At 46.5% G+C, this 15,767-nt stretch overlaps 1 protein-coding gene across 5 annotated transcripts; it reads left to right on the top strand.

The window, feature by feature from the left end:
- Positions 1 to 1,935: 1,935 nt before the first annotated feature.
- Positions 1,936 to 13,919, top strand: LOC310837341 (uncharacterized protein). Of its 5 annotated transcripts, XM_083723763.1 has the most exons (6): positions 1,971 to 2,081; positions 3,785 to 4,009; positions 4,330 to 4,453; positions 6,484 to 7,414; positions 9,609 to 9,720; positions 11,618 to 13,919. In XM_083723763.1, exons 4-6 carry the CDS (start codon positions 6,605 to 6,607, stop codon positions 12,874 to 12,876), a joined length of 2,181 nt encoding a protein of 726 aa, XP_083579889.1. In that variant the 5' UTR covers positions 1,971 to 2,081; positions 3,785 to 4,009; positions 4,330 to 4,453; positions 6,484 to 6,604; the 3' UTR covers positions 12,877 to 13,919. The 5 variants fall into 5 exon arrangements, with proteins under 5 accessions (XP_083579892.1, XP_083579888.1, XP_083579889.1 ...); XM_083723765.1 differs by lacking the exon at positions 4,330 to 4,453; XM_083723766.1 differs by lacking the exons at positions 3,785 to 4,009; positions 4,330 to 4,453 and having other exon boundaries at positions 1,936 to 2,081; positions 11,621 to 13,919.
- The last annotated feature ends 1,848 nt before the right edge of the window (positions 13,920 to 15,767 follow it).

Raw genomic sequence — 15,767 nt, 5'->3', positions numbered from 1 at the left:
TTATCATTTTTTTTGTCTTTGTCTCAAAATTTTCCTTTTTTCCCTTTCCTTTCTTTTCTTTTTGTATTTAACTCTGAAATACTTACCTCCGTTGTATGTTTATATGTTTGTATTTTAAACCACTAAAGATTTAATAATTTTTTTAAAAAGCCTGTAGCAGTTGCAGCAGCTGTTTCCCTCCCTCACATTTTTTGCTCATTTCAGGAACAGCTGGTGCACTAAACAGGGCTCCCTGCCTCTCTGATTTTTCCGCTCTCGGTTTCCTGACATCCCTGATTAAGGCCTCACTCCTCTTGGGTGTTGTTAAATGGGACAGGTCACACAAAAACACATAGCTGAAACCAGGCAACTAAAATAGAAGCTGCTGGGGTGGGGCATAATTTCTGAGTTATGTATATACTTATTTATTTGCATGTCTAGACCACCTTTTTTTCCTAGGATCTCAAGGTGATGTACAGTGGTACCTCAGGTTACATACACTTCAGGTTACATATGCTTCAGGTTACAGACTCTGCTAACCCAGAAATAGTACCTCGGCTTAAGAACTTTGCTTCAGGATGAGAACAGAAATCGTGCTGCGGTGGCGCAGTGGCAGCAGGAGGCCCCATTAGCTAAAGTGGTGCTTCAGGTTAAGAACAGTTTCAGGTTAAGAATGGACCTCCAGAACGAATTAAGTTCTTAACCCGAGGTTTGCATGTTTAGACCACTGTATTTGCATGTTTAGACCACCTTTTTTCCAAGGATTTCAAGGTGATGTATATGGTTTTCCTTCCTCACAACAACTCTGTGAGGTTGGTTAGGCTAAGAGATGGTGACAGCTCCAATGAACTTCATGGCTGAGTGGGGATTCGAACCCTACTCTCCAACACTCTTAACCATTACACCATTTCATAAAATGTGCAATATCTTCTGCAGAATACAGTGAAGGTGTCTGCTTTAATTTATCAATAGGCAGGGAGTTCCAAAGTGTCACACTAAACGACAGAGCGCTCACTGATGTGATGTGGTGTTGGGCTGCTCCGCTAAGTATGTTGTTGTTGTTTAGTCATGTCCGACTCTTTGTGACCCCATGGACCAGAGCACGCCAGGCACTCCTGTCTTCCACCGCCTCCTGCAGTTTGGTCAAACTCATGTCGGTAGCTTTGAGAACACTGTCCCACCATCTCGTTCTCTGTCGTCCCCTTCTCCTTGTGCCCTCCATCTTTCCCAACATCAGGGTCTTTTCTAGTGAGTCTTCTCTTCTCATGAGGTGGCCAAAGTCTTGGAGCCTCAGCTTCAGGATCTGTCCTTCCAGTGAGCACTCAGGGCTGATTTCCTTAAGAATGGATCGGTTTGATCTTCTTGCAGTCCATGGGACTCTCAAGAGTCTCCTCCAGCACCATAATTCAAAAGCATCAATTCTTCGGAGATCAGCCTTCTTTATGGTCCAGCTCTCACTTCCATACATCACTACTGGGAAAACCATACAGTAGCTTTAACTATACGGACCTTTGTTGGCAAGACAAAATTTTTTTTTTCTTCCAGTAGCACCTTAAAGACCAACTAAGTTAGTTCTTGGTATGAGCTTTCGTGTGCATGCACACTTCTTCAGATACACACTTTGTTGGCAAGGCGATGTCTCTGCTTTTTAAGATGCTTTTTATTTGTGAGAAAATGCTGTAACGTTTTGCGCAGTTAGAAGAGCAAAGAAAGATCTAATTAAAAAACAACAACTACCAAATCAGTTGCTCATATTCTCAGCATCCACCGAGCCACTAATAATGAGCGATTGCTTCTCTCCTCCTCTCCCTGCGGGGAAAACAAACCAACCAACCTCTCCTATGTTATGAGTTTCCGAAACCCCGCACGTCTCTTCTTATTTCCCGTGTGGGTAATTCGAAGGGTTAAAGCAGCCGAGCGCCGTCGAGCGAAACTCCTAGAGAGGCGAAGCGAACTTCGAAGCCGCGCTTTGTGGGAACGGGAGTGGGAGGGAGACTCCAGGGGAGGAGAAGAAGAAGGAGGGGGGGGGGGAAACTCGAGAGTTCCTTCCGGTTGGAATGCTCGGAGCAGCTGCACAGCAGGAGATGAATGGAGGCCGCGTGGTATGGCAGGGGAAGGTTCGAAGCGGGGATGCGCAGCGGGACGGGGGCGCGCGCGGAGATGCAATGGCAGGGCCGGGAAGGGCGGGGCTGGGGCTGCTTGGGGGGAGGGGGGTGCAGGAGGGGTGAAAGCGGTGCAGCCCCCAAGGGAGGTCTCCCCCTCCTCGCCCTGCTCTAGGGAGGTCCTGCAGCTGCGCTCCGCGGGCCCAGAGACACCAACTCTGCACGCAGAGGGTCCCGGGTTCAAATCCTGCCATCCTGATTTCGGGCTGGGAACGCCCCCTGCTTGAAACTCCCGGAGAGGCGCTGCCGGCCAGTGTGGGTAGCGCTGAGCTCCATGGATCCCCACGGTCTGTGCAAGGCGGCGAACTGCGTTCCTATCCTGGAACGGGATTAAGTCATCTCAAATGTGAGGGAGGAGGCGTTTGGCGTGCAGAAGGTGGTCCCGGATTCAGCCCCCGACATTTTCATGTAGGGCTGACATCCGGGAGGGCTGCTGCCAGTCAGTGCAGACAGTGCTGAGCTAGGTAGAATAATAGAATTGTAGAGTTGGAAGGGACCCAAGGGGTCATCTGTTCCTCAGTACTGCCAGAGGCGTAGCCAAGCCATGCATCTCTTCTGGGAATAACACCATGGATTGGGCACCTGCAGGCTCCGCGGTGCCCAAAAGGGCCGGAGGAGGTGGTAGACCAGGCACAGGCAAACTTGGCCCTCCAGATGTTTTGGGACTACAGTTCCCATCATCCCTGACCACTGGTCCTCTTAGCTAGGAATCATGGGAGTTGTAGTCCCAAAACATCTGGAGGGCCAAGCTTGCCTATGCCTGTGGTAGACAGACTCCCTGCAGGCTCTGAGTGCTCACACTGGGATTCTGGTGTGCCCTGCCCCACCCCACGGGCATGCAGGCGGCCCCAGGCACCCAGGTTGCTAGCTACGCCGCTGGCACTGCAATACCTCAAAGTCTGCCTTTCTCCATATGAACTAACCAGACCCTGAAATCATTCGCTGAGGCCCTTCCTCCTGTGCCCCCTCCGCAAGGGGTCCAGAGGATGACAACACAAGAACAGGGCCTTCTCTGCAGTGGCTCCCCATTTGTGGAATGCTTTCCCCAGGGAGGTTCGCCTGGCACCTTCAATATATACATTTTCGAGCACAATTCAAAGTGTTGGTGCTGACCTTTAAAGCCCTAAACGGCCTCGGTCCAGTATACCTGAAGGAGCATCTCCACCTCCATCGTTCTGCCCGGACATTATTCTGTCCAGCGCTGAGGGCCTTCTGGCGGTTCCCTCATTGTGAGAAGCAAAGCTACAGGGAACCAGGCGGAGGGCCTTCTCGGTAGTGGCGCCCGCCCTGTGGAACGCCCTCCCATCAGATGTCAAAGAGATAAACAACTACCTGACATTCAGAAGACATCTGAAGGCAGCCCTGTTCAGGGAAGTTTTTAATGTGTGACATTTTAATGTATTTTTAATCATTTTTGGAAGCTGCCCAGAGTGGCTGGAGAAACCCAGCCAGATGGGCGGGGCACAAATAAATTATTATGATTATTATTAATCTTTAGGCACTAGGCGAAAACATTGCTCTTCAACCAGGCCTTTGGCTGATTAACATTCTACACTCTTTTAAATGTGTTTGTGGGAGGGGGGGTTATTATTTTGTTGTTTTTATTTTAGCTTTTTATTCATGCTTTTACCTTGTGTTTTTAGCTTGTGAACTGTTCTGAGATCTTGTGATGGGCGGTAGATAAATCTAATCAAACAAACAATCAATGCAATGCAATGCAGGAATCTCAACTAGATTATACATGACCAATGGCCATCCAAACTTCTGCTTTAAAACCTCCAAGAGTCCACCATCTCCAGAGGGAGTCTGCTTCACGGTCAGAATCACCGATCTTGTAATGTGAATCCATTGGTTGCTGTATCTTCCATGTGAGAGCCCTTTAGATATTTGATGATTCCATCCTAACTCAGTATACGGCAGCCATGGATGTATCCCACCCTGGTCTTCCCATCTTAAAAAAAAATAAACTCACATTATTCCAAATGATATGTAGAAAGTTAATCAAGAGGGATGATAAATCATGAATCCAGCAGCATCTGGGAGTCCTATAAAGTTCCCCATTAAAGGGTTTGTCTAGCCCAGAATTGTCTGCTCCAATCTGTAGTGGTCCTCCAAGGTCTCTAGGAAAGGTTCTTTCTCATCACATGATTGAAATGTGAATGAATAATCTAATTAATTGCGGCCAAAGGTCAGGGGATGGTGGGAATTCTAGTCCAGGAGTGCTACATCCATGTTTTACCTCCCACCCAGAGGCAGCAGATCTCCAGTAAATAGCCATGGTTGATGGTGCCTCAGCTCAAAAACTGAGTCTGGTAAGAGATAAGATGTATAATTCTTCTGAACAACACAGAAAAAAACCCCAAAGTGCAGCTTTGATTCAATGCAAGAATATATTATTGTTATTATCAGTGTCATTATTATTAAAAATTTGTATACTGCCCTTCACCCGTATATCTCGGGGAGATTCATGACATCAAATTACAACATAAAAAATACAAAATACATAATAAGAACGAAAACATACCACTAACCACCCCCTCCCTCAACACATTTCAAAGGGATGTCAATCAGCCAAAGACCCGGTTGAAGAGGAACCTTTTCACCTGGCACCTAAAGGTGTATAAAACGTTACAGTAACAAACTGACTTGCCCAATTTTGTTGTCATTTGTTGGACGGTTGAGGTTCTTGACCAAGACTTTGACCTGAATAATAAAGTTAAAATGAAGCTACTTTACACAAATTGGCTCATCTCGTTCAGTACTGTCTATACCTGGATCGGAAGAGAGTCTCTGCTCCAGAGGCCGAATACAAGTTTTTCTGCCTCCTCTTAGGACAACTGCTTTGAATGGGATTGAAAGAGAGCAGGCCGTCAAATGAACATGTTGATCTCTCTCACTCTAGTTCATGTGTCTCCCAGTTTGGGTTTCAAAGAGAATGCGATCTGTGACCGCTAGCCTCAATGGCTACGTTTTACCTTGACAGTTGAAGGCAGTATATGCATCTGAATACCGATTGAACTGGGAACTGCAACTAATCAAGTAAAACAATCCAGAATAAAACAAATTCAAGCTTCAAGGAAAATATTTCAGATCCTGCTCTAAGTGACATTTTGCTTTCGCCATATTTATTTACCTACTTAATTTATAGAGCTGCTCCACAGCAGAAGTACTCTTGGAAGCCATGGTGGTGTAGTGATTAGAGTGTCGGACTAAGATGTGGGAGATCAGGGTTCAAATCCCCACTTGGTCATGAAGCTCGCTGCATGACCTGGGAGTCAGTCACAGCCTCTTAACCTACCTCACACGCTTGTTGTAGGGATTAATTGAGGAGCAGGGTGACCCAAGAGTTGCCTGGAGAAAAGGGTGGGATATAAACGAGCTCTTCTGCTCACCAGGCAGAGGGCCTTCTCGGTGGTGGTGCCCGCTCTGTGGAATGCCCTCCCATCAGATGTCAAGGAAATAAACAACTATCCGACTTTTAGAAGACATCTGAAGGCAGCCATGTTTAGGGAAGTTTTTAATGTTTGAAGTTTTATTTTATTTTTATTTTTATTTCCAAAACCGAAAAAAGAAAAATTACAAACATCAAATTCAACATCCATATTCATTTTCTAACAGAAATCTATTACATAATTAACTAAATTAAAATATACCCAATTACTCTAAACTTCTCTTTGCTGTATACAAATATAACAGTTAGAGATCTTATATTAAAGCTTTTATATTATAAAAAATATTTCAAATTTCCCTTCACCCATGTGTGATCTCTTTTCCCCCATCTTATTCTTCTTCTGTCTTCTTGTGTTGTTATAATTTAATCCTTGTTCAGCTGATTCTTTTATTATTTCCTTACTTACCCCTGCACGTTTTACACGTTATCTATTAATATTCCACTTCCGGAACCATATTTTTTCATATATTCCTTATTTGAAGGTTTTATTTTGTTTATTAGTGTTCTGTTGAAAGCCGCCCGGAGTGGCTGGGGAAACCCAGCCAGATGGGCGGGGTAGAGATAAATAAATTATTATTATTATTATTATTATTATTATTATTATTATTATTATTATTATTAATTATTATTATTATTATTATTATTATTATTATTACCTGCTTAAGAAAGCTGGAGGAGCAGCCAGATGGAGATGTCAGTCGCCAGCCTGTCATCCAGAGATCTCCACGTAGTTGTAATTGGACCCCTAATTGAGCCTGGCATCTGGGGGATTTTGAACCCTGCCTAAGAGACTTCAGTTTGGCCACTTCAAGAATGCAGGACTAGACGGGCCTTTGCCCTGATGCAACAGGTCTCTCCTTACGTTGTTTTGTTTCTGTGTCTTTCCTCCAGGAAACAGCTTCTTTGGAACATGATTTGCTCTCGTTTCTAGACACTCAGCGATCCCCAATTAAAATCTGGAGAGAGGCGAAGAGGCCTTGGGAGGCTGCCCGGCAGGAGCGAAGTTGCCGCGATGTCTGCTGATCAGGGAGCGCTGCCAGATTTGGGTGCCACGTTCCCAGCCAAGCTGGATCGGACTGTGCCATCGGTGACGGAGGAGGAAATGGAAGAGAGGGAGGAGGAGGAGGAGGAGGCTGGAGCAGCAGACCCCATGGCGTGGGCAGAAGGAAATGATGGTCCTGGTGTCACCCAGGCGGTCAACATCAGGGATTATTTGCCGAGTTTGCCAGGCCAGCGGGTTAAACACAAACCAGGGCTGTTTGTGGAGTCACAGTGGCGGGAGCTGCCAAGGGCAGCAGAGTCCCAGAGCTCCGATGAGAGGAGCCCGCAGAGATTGGACTCTCCACACCAGAAGAATTTCCCGACTTTCCCACCTTCCATCAAACTGGAGACGGAAGCCACCGGATGCCCCACAGAAGAGTGGGAGACCCAAACCCAGCCTGGCCTTGGCAGGGAGTCCCCAGAGGACCCGACGAGCGTGGATCCCTCTGGGCCCCTGCAGGAAGAAGGGGCCCCGGACGAGGACGCGGTCATTTCGGAGATCCAGCGCCAGCGCTTCCGGCAGTTTTGCTACCGGGAGGCGGAGGGGCCCCAAGAGGCCTGTAGCCGCCTCTGGTTCCTCTGCTGCCGGTGGCTGAAGCCCGAGAGGCACACCAAGGAGCAGATCCTGGAGCTGGTCATCCTGGAGCAGTTCCTGGCCGTCCTGCCGCCAGAGGTGCAGAGCTGGGTCATGGAGGGCTGCCCAAAGAGCTGTTCCCAGGCGGTGGCCCTGGCGGAGGGGTTTCGGCAGAGGAAGAGGAAGCCCGAACAGCTGGAGGAGCAGGTGGGGGTGAGGCGCATTGTTTGGGCATGGATGCAAATGAGTTTTATGCAGCATTGCATAACATTTTTTTTGGGGGGGGGTGATCCATTTCATCTTTTGTTATTTATTTATTTATTTATTTAAGTATTCCCTAGATAGCTCAGTGGGACGTGGGTGGCGCTGTGGGTTAAACCACAGAGCCTAGGGCTTGTCGAACGGAAGGTCGGCGGTTCGAATCCCTGCGACGGGGTGAGCTCCCGTTGCTGGGTCCCTGCTCCTGCCAACCTAGCAGTTTGAAAGCACGTCAAGTGCAAGTAGATAAATAGGTACCATTCCGGCAGGAAGGTAAATGGCGTTTCCGTGCGCTGCTCTGGTTCGCCAGAAGCGACTTAGTCATGCTGACCACATGACCTGGAAGCTGTACGCCGGCTCCCTCGGCCAATAAAGCGAGATGAGCACCGCAACCCCAGAGTCGTTCGCTACTGGACCTAATGGTCAGGGGTCCCTTTACCTTTACCTAGATAACTCAGTATTTAAGTACCCCCTAGCCAGCATACAAAGAGTCTGGCAGCTGCATCAGGCCCATGGCCCATCTAGTCCAGCATCCTCTTTTCACATTGGCCAACTAGATCTCCAGCAGAAGATCTGGTCCCCACAAGCAGGACATGAGCACACTTTGCCTCTTTGGACCAGACTCCGTTTTGGAGCTGAGCCACTATCAACTCTGGCTATATACAGTGGTACCTTGGGATACATACGCTTCAGGTTACATACACTTCAGGTTACAGACTCCGCTAACCCAGAAATAGTACCTTGGGTTAAGAACTTTGCTTCAGGATGAGAACAGAAATTGTGCTCTGGCGGCACCGTGGCAGCAGGAGGCCCCATTAGCTAAAATGGTGCTTCAGGTTAAGAACAGTTTCAGGTTAAGAACGGACCTCCGGAACGAATTAAGTTCTTAACCCGAGGTACCACTGTACTGGAGATCTGCTGCTTTACAGGAGATTCTGTAAAACAGGGATGTGGCATTACAATGAATAAAATTAATAGAACATAGCCATTGTGGCCAGTAGCCATTGATCGCCCTCTTCTCCACAAAATTTTCTAATCCTCTTAAAGCCCTCAAAGTTAGTGGCCATCCCTGCCTCCTTTGGAAACACACCTTATAGTTTAACCATGCTCTGCTTGAAGATGGACTCCTTTTTACATGTTCTAACTTTTGGCCCAAATCTGCCATCTGCACTTGTTGGTTACTCTCTGCGCTAGCTACCGTCCCCTTCCCACCTCACCTGTATGAAATTAGATTAGAATTCAGGTTCCCTATGTCGTTGAAATTCTACTCAATATTGATCCAGAGTAGATTCCAGTGTATATTAGCAGAGTAAAAACTTAAACACGTTGCAGGATTCCCCAAAAATAAACCAAAGGCAATGGATATTTCATCCAGTAGAGCTTTACTGCTACTGAAGGCAAATGAGCATAATGGTCACAAATCCAATGCATTCAGGGTTGGCACTGTCCATAAGAAATCCAGTTGCAGCAGACTTAACTGAAACTTACAATAACTTGTAATAAGACTAAAACCTTAACACTATCTATATACCAAACACCACACCAGGAGGAAAAGAGATAGAGACCCAGGCTCTTCTGGCCTTATTGTTCTAGTCAGCATAACCTTGACAGAAAGAGATAACAGAACCAGTTTAAGCCAGCTGTACTCAGCTTCTCTGAAGGAATAACCCAAACATCATTAACCTTCTGCTTGTTTCTTTCACGCAGAGAAGAAACCTTCAAGGACCCTCTTGAACTATAATAATGATAATAAATTTTATTTATACCCCGCCCTCCCCAGCCAAGACCGGGCTCAGGGCGGCTAACACCAGATATAAAACAATTGATTGAAATACAACTTAAAAAACAAGATTAAAATACAACATTAAAATGCAGCCTCATTTCTGCAGAAACTCAAAAACTTTTGGGGGGATGAAAACATCAAATCTTTACCAAGGCTAAAAATCCAGACTGGTCCTACGTGGGCCAGGAAAAAGCCAGGGAAGTCCCCAAGTAGGAGTTCCATCACAGATGGAACTATGCAGAATAGGAAAGATCTTTATACATCAGATCAATACTTTCTGTACTAAGAAATGCAAACTGACATCTTAGTCCTGCCCTCTCCTGCTCTCTGTGCCCGATGGGATCTTTGTTTTTGTTTCAGGTGCCGGCAAAAGAGAGAGGCCTGGATTTCGCTGCGGCAGAAGAGGCTCTGCTGGACTGTGACCCGAACCAGGCGTTTGGGGAGGGTGACACGGTTGCCACCAGCTTGCTGGGTAAGGATTAGCAGGGTTTTGGACGCTTTGAAGCCATTACAGTCTTTATCGGGAGGTGGGATGAGGCCTAGATGGACAGGCCTAAGGTCCAATGAGGCAGGGTCCTCAATCTGTGTATGCCCGAGATGGGGCAGAAAGTGGATTGTGATTATTTCTTGGTAGTTCACCTGAAGCATTTCTGACTTCGCAAGGATTTAGCAACAGCAACAGGAGAAAGACTCCCTCCTCAAAGTTTGGGAGTCAAAATGTCTTGTTGGAGTAACTCAGGTGGTGTTTTTTTTAAGGGTCTCCCATTTGCTTGTTTTTGTTTTTTAAATATTTATTGAGAATTTTCAATAAAGGTGTAGAGACAGCAAAACAAGACCAAAAATTGCTTGAAACTGTTATACGAAACAATAATTGGGTATACAGAATTCTAGAATCATAGAATGGTAGAATTGGAAAAGACCCTGAGGATTATCTAGTTCAATGCCCTGCAATGCCCAAGGTGGGACTCAAACCCACAACCCTGAGATTAAGATTAAGAGTTCTCGTGCTCCGCCAGCTGAGCTAGGCTCCTCTAGATGCTGGACTCAACGGGCTGTGGTCTGATCTAATAGGGGGCCCCTTTACAAACCGCCCAGGGAGAGGTTTCTATAATCTGGGCGCCACCTTGAAGCAGAGCCTTGGCAGAAGGTCTGAAAGACAAGAGGCGGGTTCTTATAGCTCCTTATTAATTACCTGATCGGTGTGTTTGAATAGCACCATTGTTGGTGTTGTGGTTAGGGCGGATAACTAGGACCAAGTGGACCACAGCTTGAGACACGCTCGCTCTCTCGCTCTCTCTCTCTCTCTCTTTTTAAAATAATTTTTATTGAATGATTTTATGTGACAAAAAACATTACAACCATACTACCACAAAATATAATTGAGAAATAAAAATTACATACATCAATATTTTGTTTGTTATTTGTTATTTACCATCTTATTTCAACCCCAACCTTCCATACAAAACACACACCCGCAGAAGCACATACACACACACATATATAAATGAAATAATAGTGATAATAATGAAAATAAATATTTTCCCCCTTTTATCTTACAAAATCTTTTCTTCAATTTTGACTTCCTGTCAAGTCCCTTCGCATATATTTTATCTTACAATTGAATGTACACAAAACAATAAACCATTCTATATAGATTTTCCAATACATTCAGAAAACATAATAAATCCTTAATTGTTGTCCACCTCCTTTCACTTCCTTTGTCACTCAAACGCTAGCACGGAGTCAAAACTATTAGTGTATTTTTGAACATCTCTCTCTCTCTCTCTCTCTCTCTCCTACCTCACCGGGTTGTTCTGTGGATAAAAGTTAGCGTGGATCATGCCACCATGATCTCCTCAAGGTGAAACACAGGATATAAATGCAGCAAATAAATAAAAGCAGCATACGGTTCTTTTCTTACCACCCCTTCCTCTTCCATCCTCACAAGAACCCTGTGAGGTAGCTCAGACAGAGAGGCAGCAACTGGCCCAGCGAGCTGCATGTCTGGATTTGAACACAGATCTTCCTGGCAACATAGGTGGGCCCATGTATGATGATTGCCGTAGCTCATTTTGAACCCTAAGCAGGCTTTCAAATTCTTCTCTCCTGTGTGGTGTAGTGGTTAAGATCGGTGGACTTATAATCTGGTGAACCAGCTTCGCGTCTCCGCTCCTCCACATGCAGCTGCTGGGTGACCTTGGGCCAGTCACACTTCTCTGAAGTCTCTCAGCCCCACTCACCTCACAGAGTGTTTGTTATGGGGGAGGAAGGGAAAGGAGGTTGTTAGCCGTTTTGAGACTCCTTAAAGGGAGTGAAAGGCGGGATATCAAATCCAAACTCTTCCTTCTTCTTCTTTCTGTCTACCTCAGCAGGCGAGGAGCCGATGACCCCCAATGTAGAGCGAGATCGGCCGGAGCGTTCCGATGACGAAGACGAAACAAGCGGGGTTGTGATGGGCAGCCTGGAAGAGGAGGGGGAGTCCCGGTGCGTTAAGCCCGAAGAGGCCTCTGGAAGTTGGCCGGGGCCCAAGGAGCTTCAAGGAAGTTCCCCAGTGGCGAAGCCTGTTTCTCCTCAGGAGAGGGACGAGACGCTCGGTGAAACCGTGAGCCAGCCGAGGATCCGCACAGTGAAGAACGAGGATGCCGCCATTGAGGACGCTGGCGGCTTCCCGGACAGCTCGAGCATTATCGAGTTCAAGGTGACGCACACGGGTGACATGCCTTACAAGTGCCTGGACTGCGGGAAGAGCTTCAATTACAGCACCAGCCTCGTCCGGCACCAGAGGATCCACACAGGGGAGAAGCCGTACAAGTGCTTGGACTGCGGCAAGTGTTTCTGCCAGAGCTCGGGCCTGACGATCCACCAGAGGATCCACGCTGGGGAGAAGGCCTACCAGTGCCTGGACTGCGGGAAGAGCTTCCGGGTCAAGTCTCACCTGGTCCGGCACTCCATCATCCACAAGGGAGAGAAGCCCTACAAGTGCTTGGAGTGCGGTGTTGGCTTCTGTGAGAGGTCGGAGCTGAGGATTCACCAGAGGATCCACACGGGTGAGAAGCCGTACAACTGTGCCGACTGCGGGAAGAACTTCTGCCGGAAGGCGGATCTCACCCTTCATCAGAGAATCCACACGGGGGAAATGCCCTACACGTGCCTGGAGTGCGGGAAAGGCTTCCGGTGGAGCTCAAACCTCATCACGCACCAGAAGACACACTCCGGGGTGAAGCCTTTTGAGTGCGCCGAGTGTGGGAAGAGCTACTATTCCAACATGAGCCTTATCCGTCATCAGAGAGTCCACACGGGGGGAACCCCGTACATCTGCTCGGACTGCGGGAAAAGCTTCTGCGACAGCACCAGCCTCACCAGGCACCAGAAGATCCACACGGGTGAGAAGCCCTACGTCTGCCTGGATTGCGGGAAGAGCTTCAACCGGAACTCCAACCTTATCTCTCATCAGAGAACCCACACGGGGGCCAAGCCGTTTCTGTGCGCGGACTGCGGGAAAAACTTCAGGTCCAAGTCGGAACTGCACAGGCATCACACAGTCCATGCGGGAGAGAAGGGTGAGAAAAGCGCGGCCGGCGGGGATCCCGAAGTTCTTCCTCGCGAGCAGGAAGTTAGAAACGAATAGTGGAGCGCCGGGGAAGAGATCTCTTTCTTCTAAGAATGTACTAATCCGTGCAATGTATCATCCTGCCCGTTGATGTACTTTGACACTCTGCCTTGCCTCTCTTCCTTTGCAATCCCAAGAACTTAGGTTTTTATCCCTTCTCGATTTGGACAACCATCGTTACATCTCATGCCAGCTTCTTAATTTTTCTCCTCCCCTTGGGGTTCATGAGAAACCCTCCCCCCCACCCCCCCTTCCCCTCTTTCTTCCCCCTGCCCCGGGGTAGGGGGGTTCGTGGGAAACGTTTTTTTAAAACTGTCTCTTTCGCTCTTCTGCCTGCTCAAGCTGGGATCCACAGGAAACTTTTAAAATGACAACTTCTCCATTTTTAAATTTTTTTGAAAATCATGTTGTTATGTGCTGATTATATCATGAATTGCTAATTGCATGATTTGAAATAATTATATTCCCTTTTTTGTTTTTTTAAAAAACACTAATCTTTTTGGCATTTTGGCATTTTCCTTTAGGGCACTTGGCCAGCACCACATTCCAGGATTTGCTGTGGTCTGGCTGCTTCTATGCCTTGGTAACTGAGCTCAGCTTCTGCTGATAATCTCTCTCTCTGCCCAGAGACTGGCAGGAGACTTTGCACTCTCAATCCTACAGGGGCGTGTCTTAAAAATCACGCAAGGTTTGCTACACAGATCTATCTATCAGCAGCATATAGGGATGAAAAATGGCTAATACTCTAAGTATTTAAATAATGTAGGGTTTTATTTTGTTGTTTTTGAAGTACTTACTCCTAAGTTATCAGGAAATGTTTTGAAGGCCTGAAAGGCAGAAACTTAATAATATTGTTTAAGATTAAGCTTCCTTCCTAACAAACTTTGTCTGAGTTCCTCTTAAGAACCCTTTCCTGTATGTCTGTTTTTAAAAATATGTTGCTTTGCTCCTGTTATGTCTTGCATGATATTCCTTAGGTGGCAATTTATTCTTCGTTCCCCTTCTCCTCCATAGCTAACATGTTCTGAACATGTTTATTCAGTAAAATTTGTCTAAAGATCTGTTCCAGACGTAGTCATTATCACCTGGGTTGTATTATTATTATTATTATTATTATTATTATTATTATTATTATTATTATTATTTCATTTATGACTCATTTTCTGTGAAGCATCTCAAAGTGATTTCACAATACAATGCATGAAATCTATTGGAAAAACTATTATTATACATAAAAACATTATCACATCTAACACACAGACTGGGGTAAAAAATATCGACCTGTAAGGTTTGTTGAAAGGGGGAAATCTAGGAATAAAAGCAGAGTGATCCATTCTTATGATTATCCCCCAAAATGGATAGAACTGCAGTGTTTTCGGAGAGGGCGGTGATTTATGCTTTAAGGCAAATGTGGAAAATCTCTGGCTGTTGCAGATGTTGCTGATGACATCTCCCATCAGCCCTGCCCAGTGGGCATCCTTTCGGGAACCAATCAGAGTTTTAGTTTAGCAACATCTGCAGGGCTCCTCCCTGCTTTAAAGGAAGGTGGTCCATTCTGGACTTCAGTAATATATTACATAAATTGGTAGGCATGCATTTTTAAAAGGTAAAGGACCCCTGGTCCAGTCAAAAGCGATTATGGGGTTGCGGTGCTCAGCTCACTTTCAGGCTGAGGGAGCCAGTGTTTGTCCACAGACAGCTTTCCGGGTCATTGGCCAGCATGACTAAACCGCTTCTGGCACAATGGGACACCGTGACAGAAACAGAGCACACAGAAACGCCGTTTACCTTCTTGCCACAGCAGTACCTATTTATCTACTTGCGCTGGCATGCTTTCGAACTGCTAGGCTAGCAGGAGCTGGGACAGAGCAACGGGAGCTCACTCCGTCACGGGGACTCGTACCGTTGACCTTCCAGTCAGCAAGCCCAAGAGGCTCAGTGGTTTAGAGGCTCAGTGGTTTAATAACAATAAACCTTGAGACTTTGCCTTGAGGCTTCCACTGGACTCGCTGCGGAGATGAAATGGACAAGGGGCTTCTCTTTAGACTTCGTCTGTGTTTACCCAGAAAGCTTAAAGTGGTTTTTGTTTCCATTGATTTTTGTTTGACTTGGGAATTTCTTGGTTTAACTTCATGGAGACATTGTGCACAACAGGAGAGCACAGACTTCCAGCAGTTTTTGTGTGCGTGCTTTAAATTGTAAAAAGGGATCATAATATGTAATGGGAAGGTGAGAGAGATTAAAGTTTTACTCTGGATTTACTTCTGAGTAGGCATGCATAGGCTTGCACTGCATAAATCCCTGAAGCAATAAAAGTGTTGACGCCTGCTGATCACATTCAGAGTAATCTGAAATCCTCCTGTGGACTGAAGAAGACAACTGGAGATCATAGAATCATAGAGTTGGAAGAGACCACAAGGGCCATCGAGTCCAACTCCCTGCCAAGCAGGAAACACCATCAGAGCACTCCTGACATATGGTTGTCAAGCCTCTGCTTAAAGACCTCCAAAGAAGGAGACTCCACCACACTCCTTGGCAGCAAATTCCACTTTCGAACAGCTCTTACTGTCAGGAAGTTCTTCCTAATGTTTAGGTGGAATCTTCTTTCTTGTAGTTTGGATCCATTGCTCCGTGTCCGCTTCTCTAGAGCAGCAGAAAACAACCTTTCTCCCTCCTCTATGTGACATCCTTTTATATATTTGAACATGGCTATCATATCACCCCTTAACCTCCTCTTCTCCAGGCTAAACATGCCCAGCTCCCTTAGCCGTTCTTCATAAGGCATCGTTTCCAGGCCTTTGACCATTTTGGTTGCCCTCCACTGGACACGTTCCAGTTTGTCAGTGTCCTTCTTGAACTGTGGTGCCCAGATCTGGACACAGTACTCCAGGTGAGGTCTAACCAGAGCA

The sequence above is a fragment of the Podarcis gaigeae genome (genome assembly GCF_964106915.1).
Source record: "Podarcis gaigeae genome assembly, chromosome: 2".
NCBI classification, from domain to species: Eukaryota; Metazoa; Chordata; class Lepidosauria; order Squamata; family Lacertidae; genus Podarcis; species Podarcis gaigeae.
Note: the sequence above shows the minus strand (reverse complement) of the source record. Positions and strands in the feature narration are given on the sequence as shown.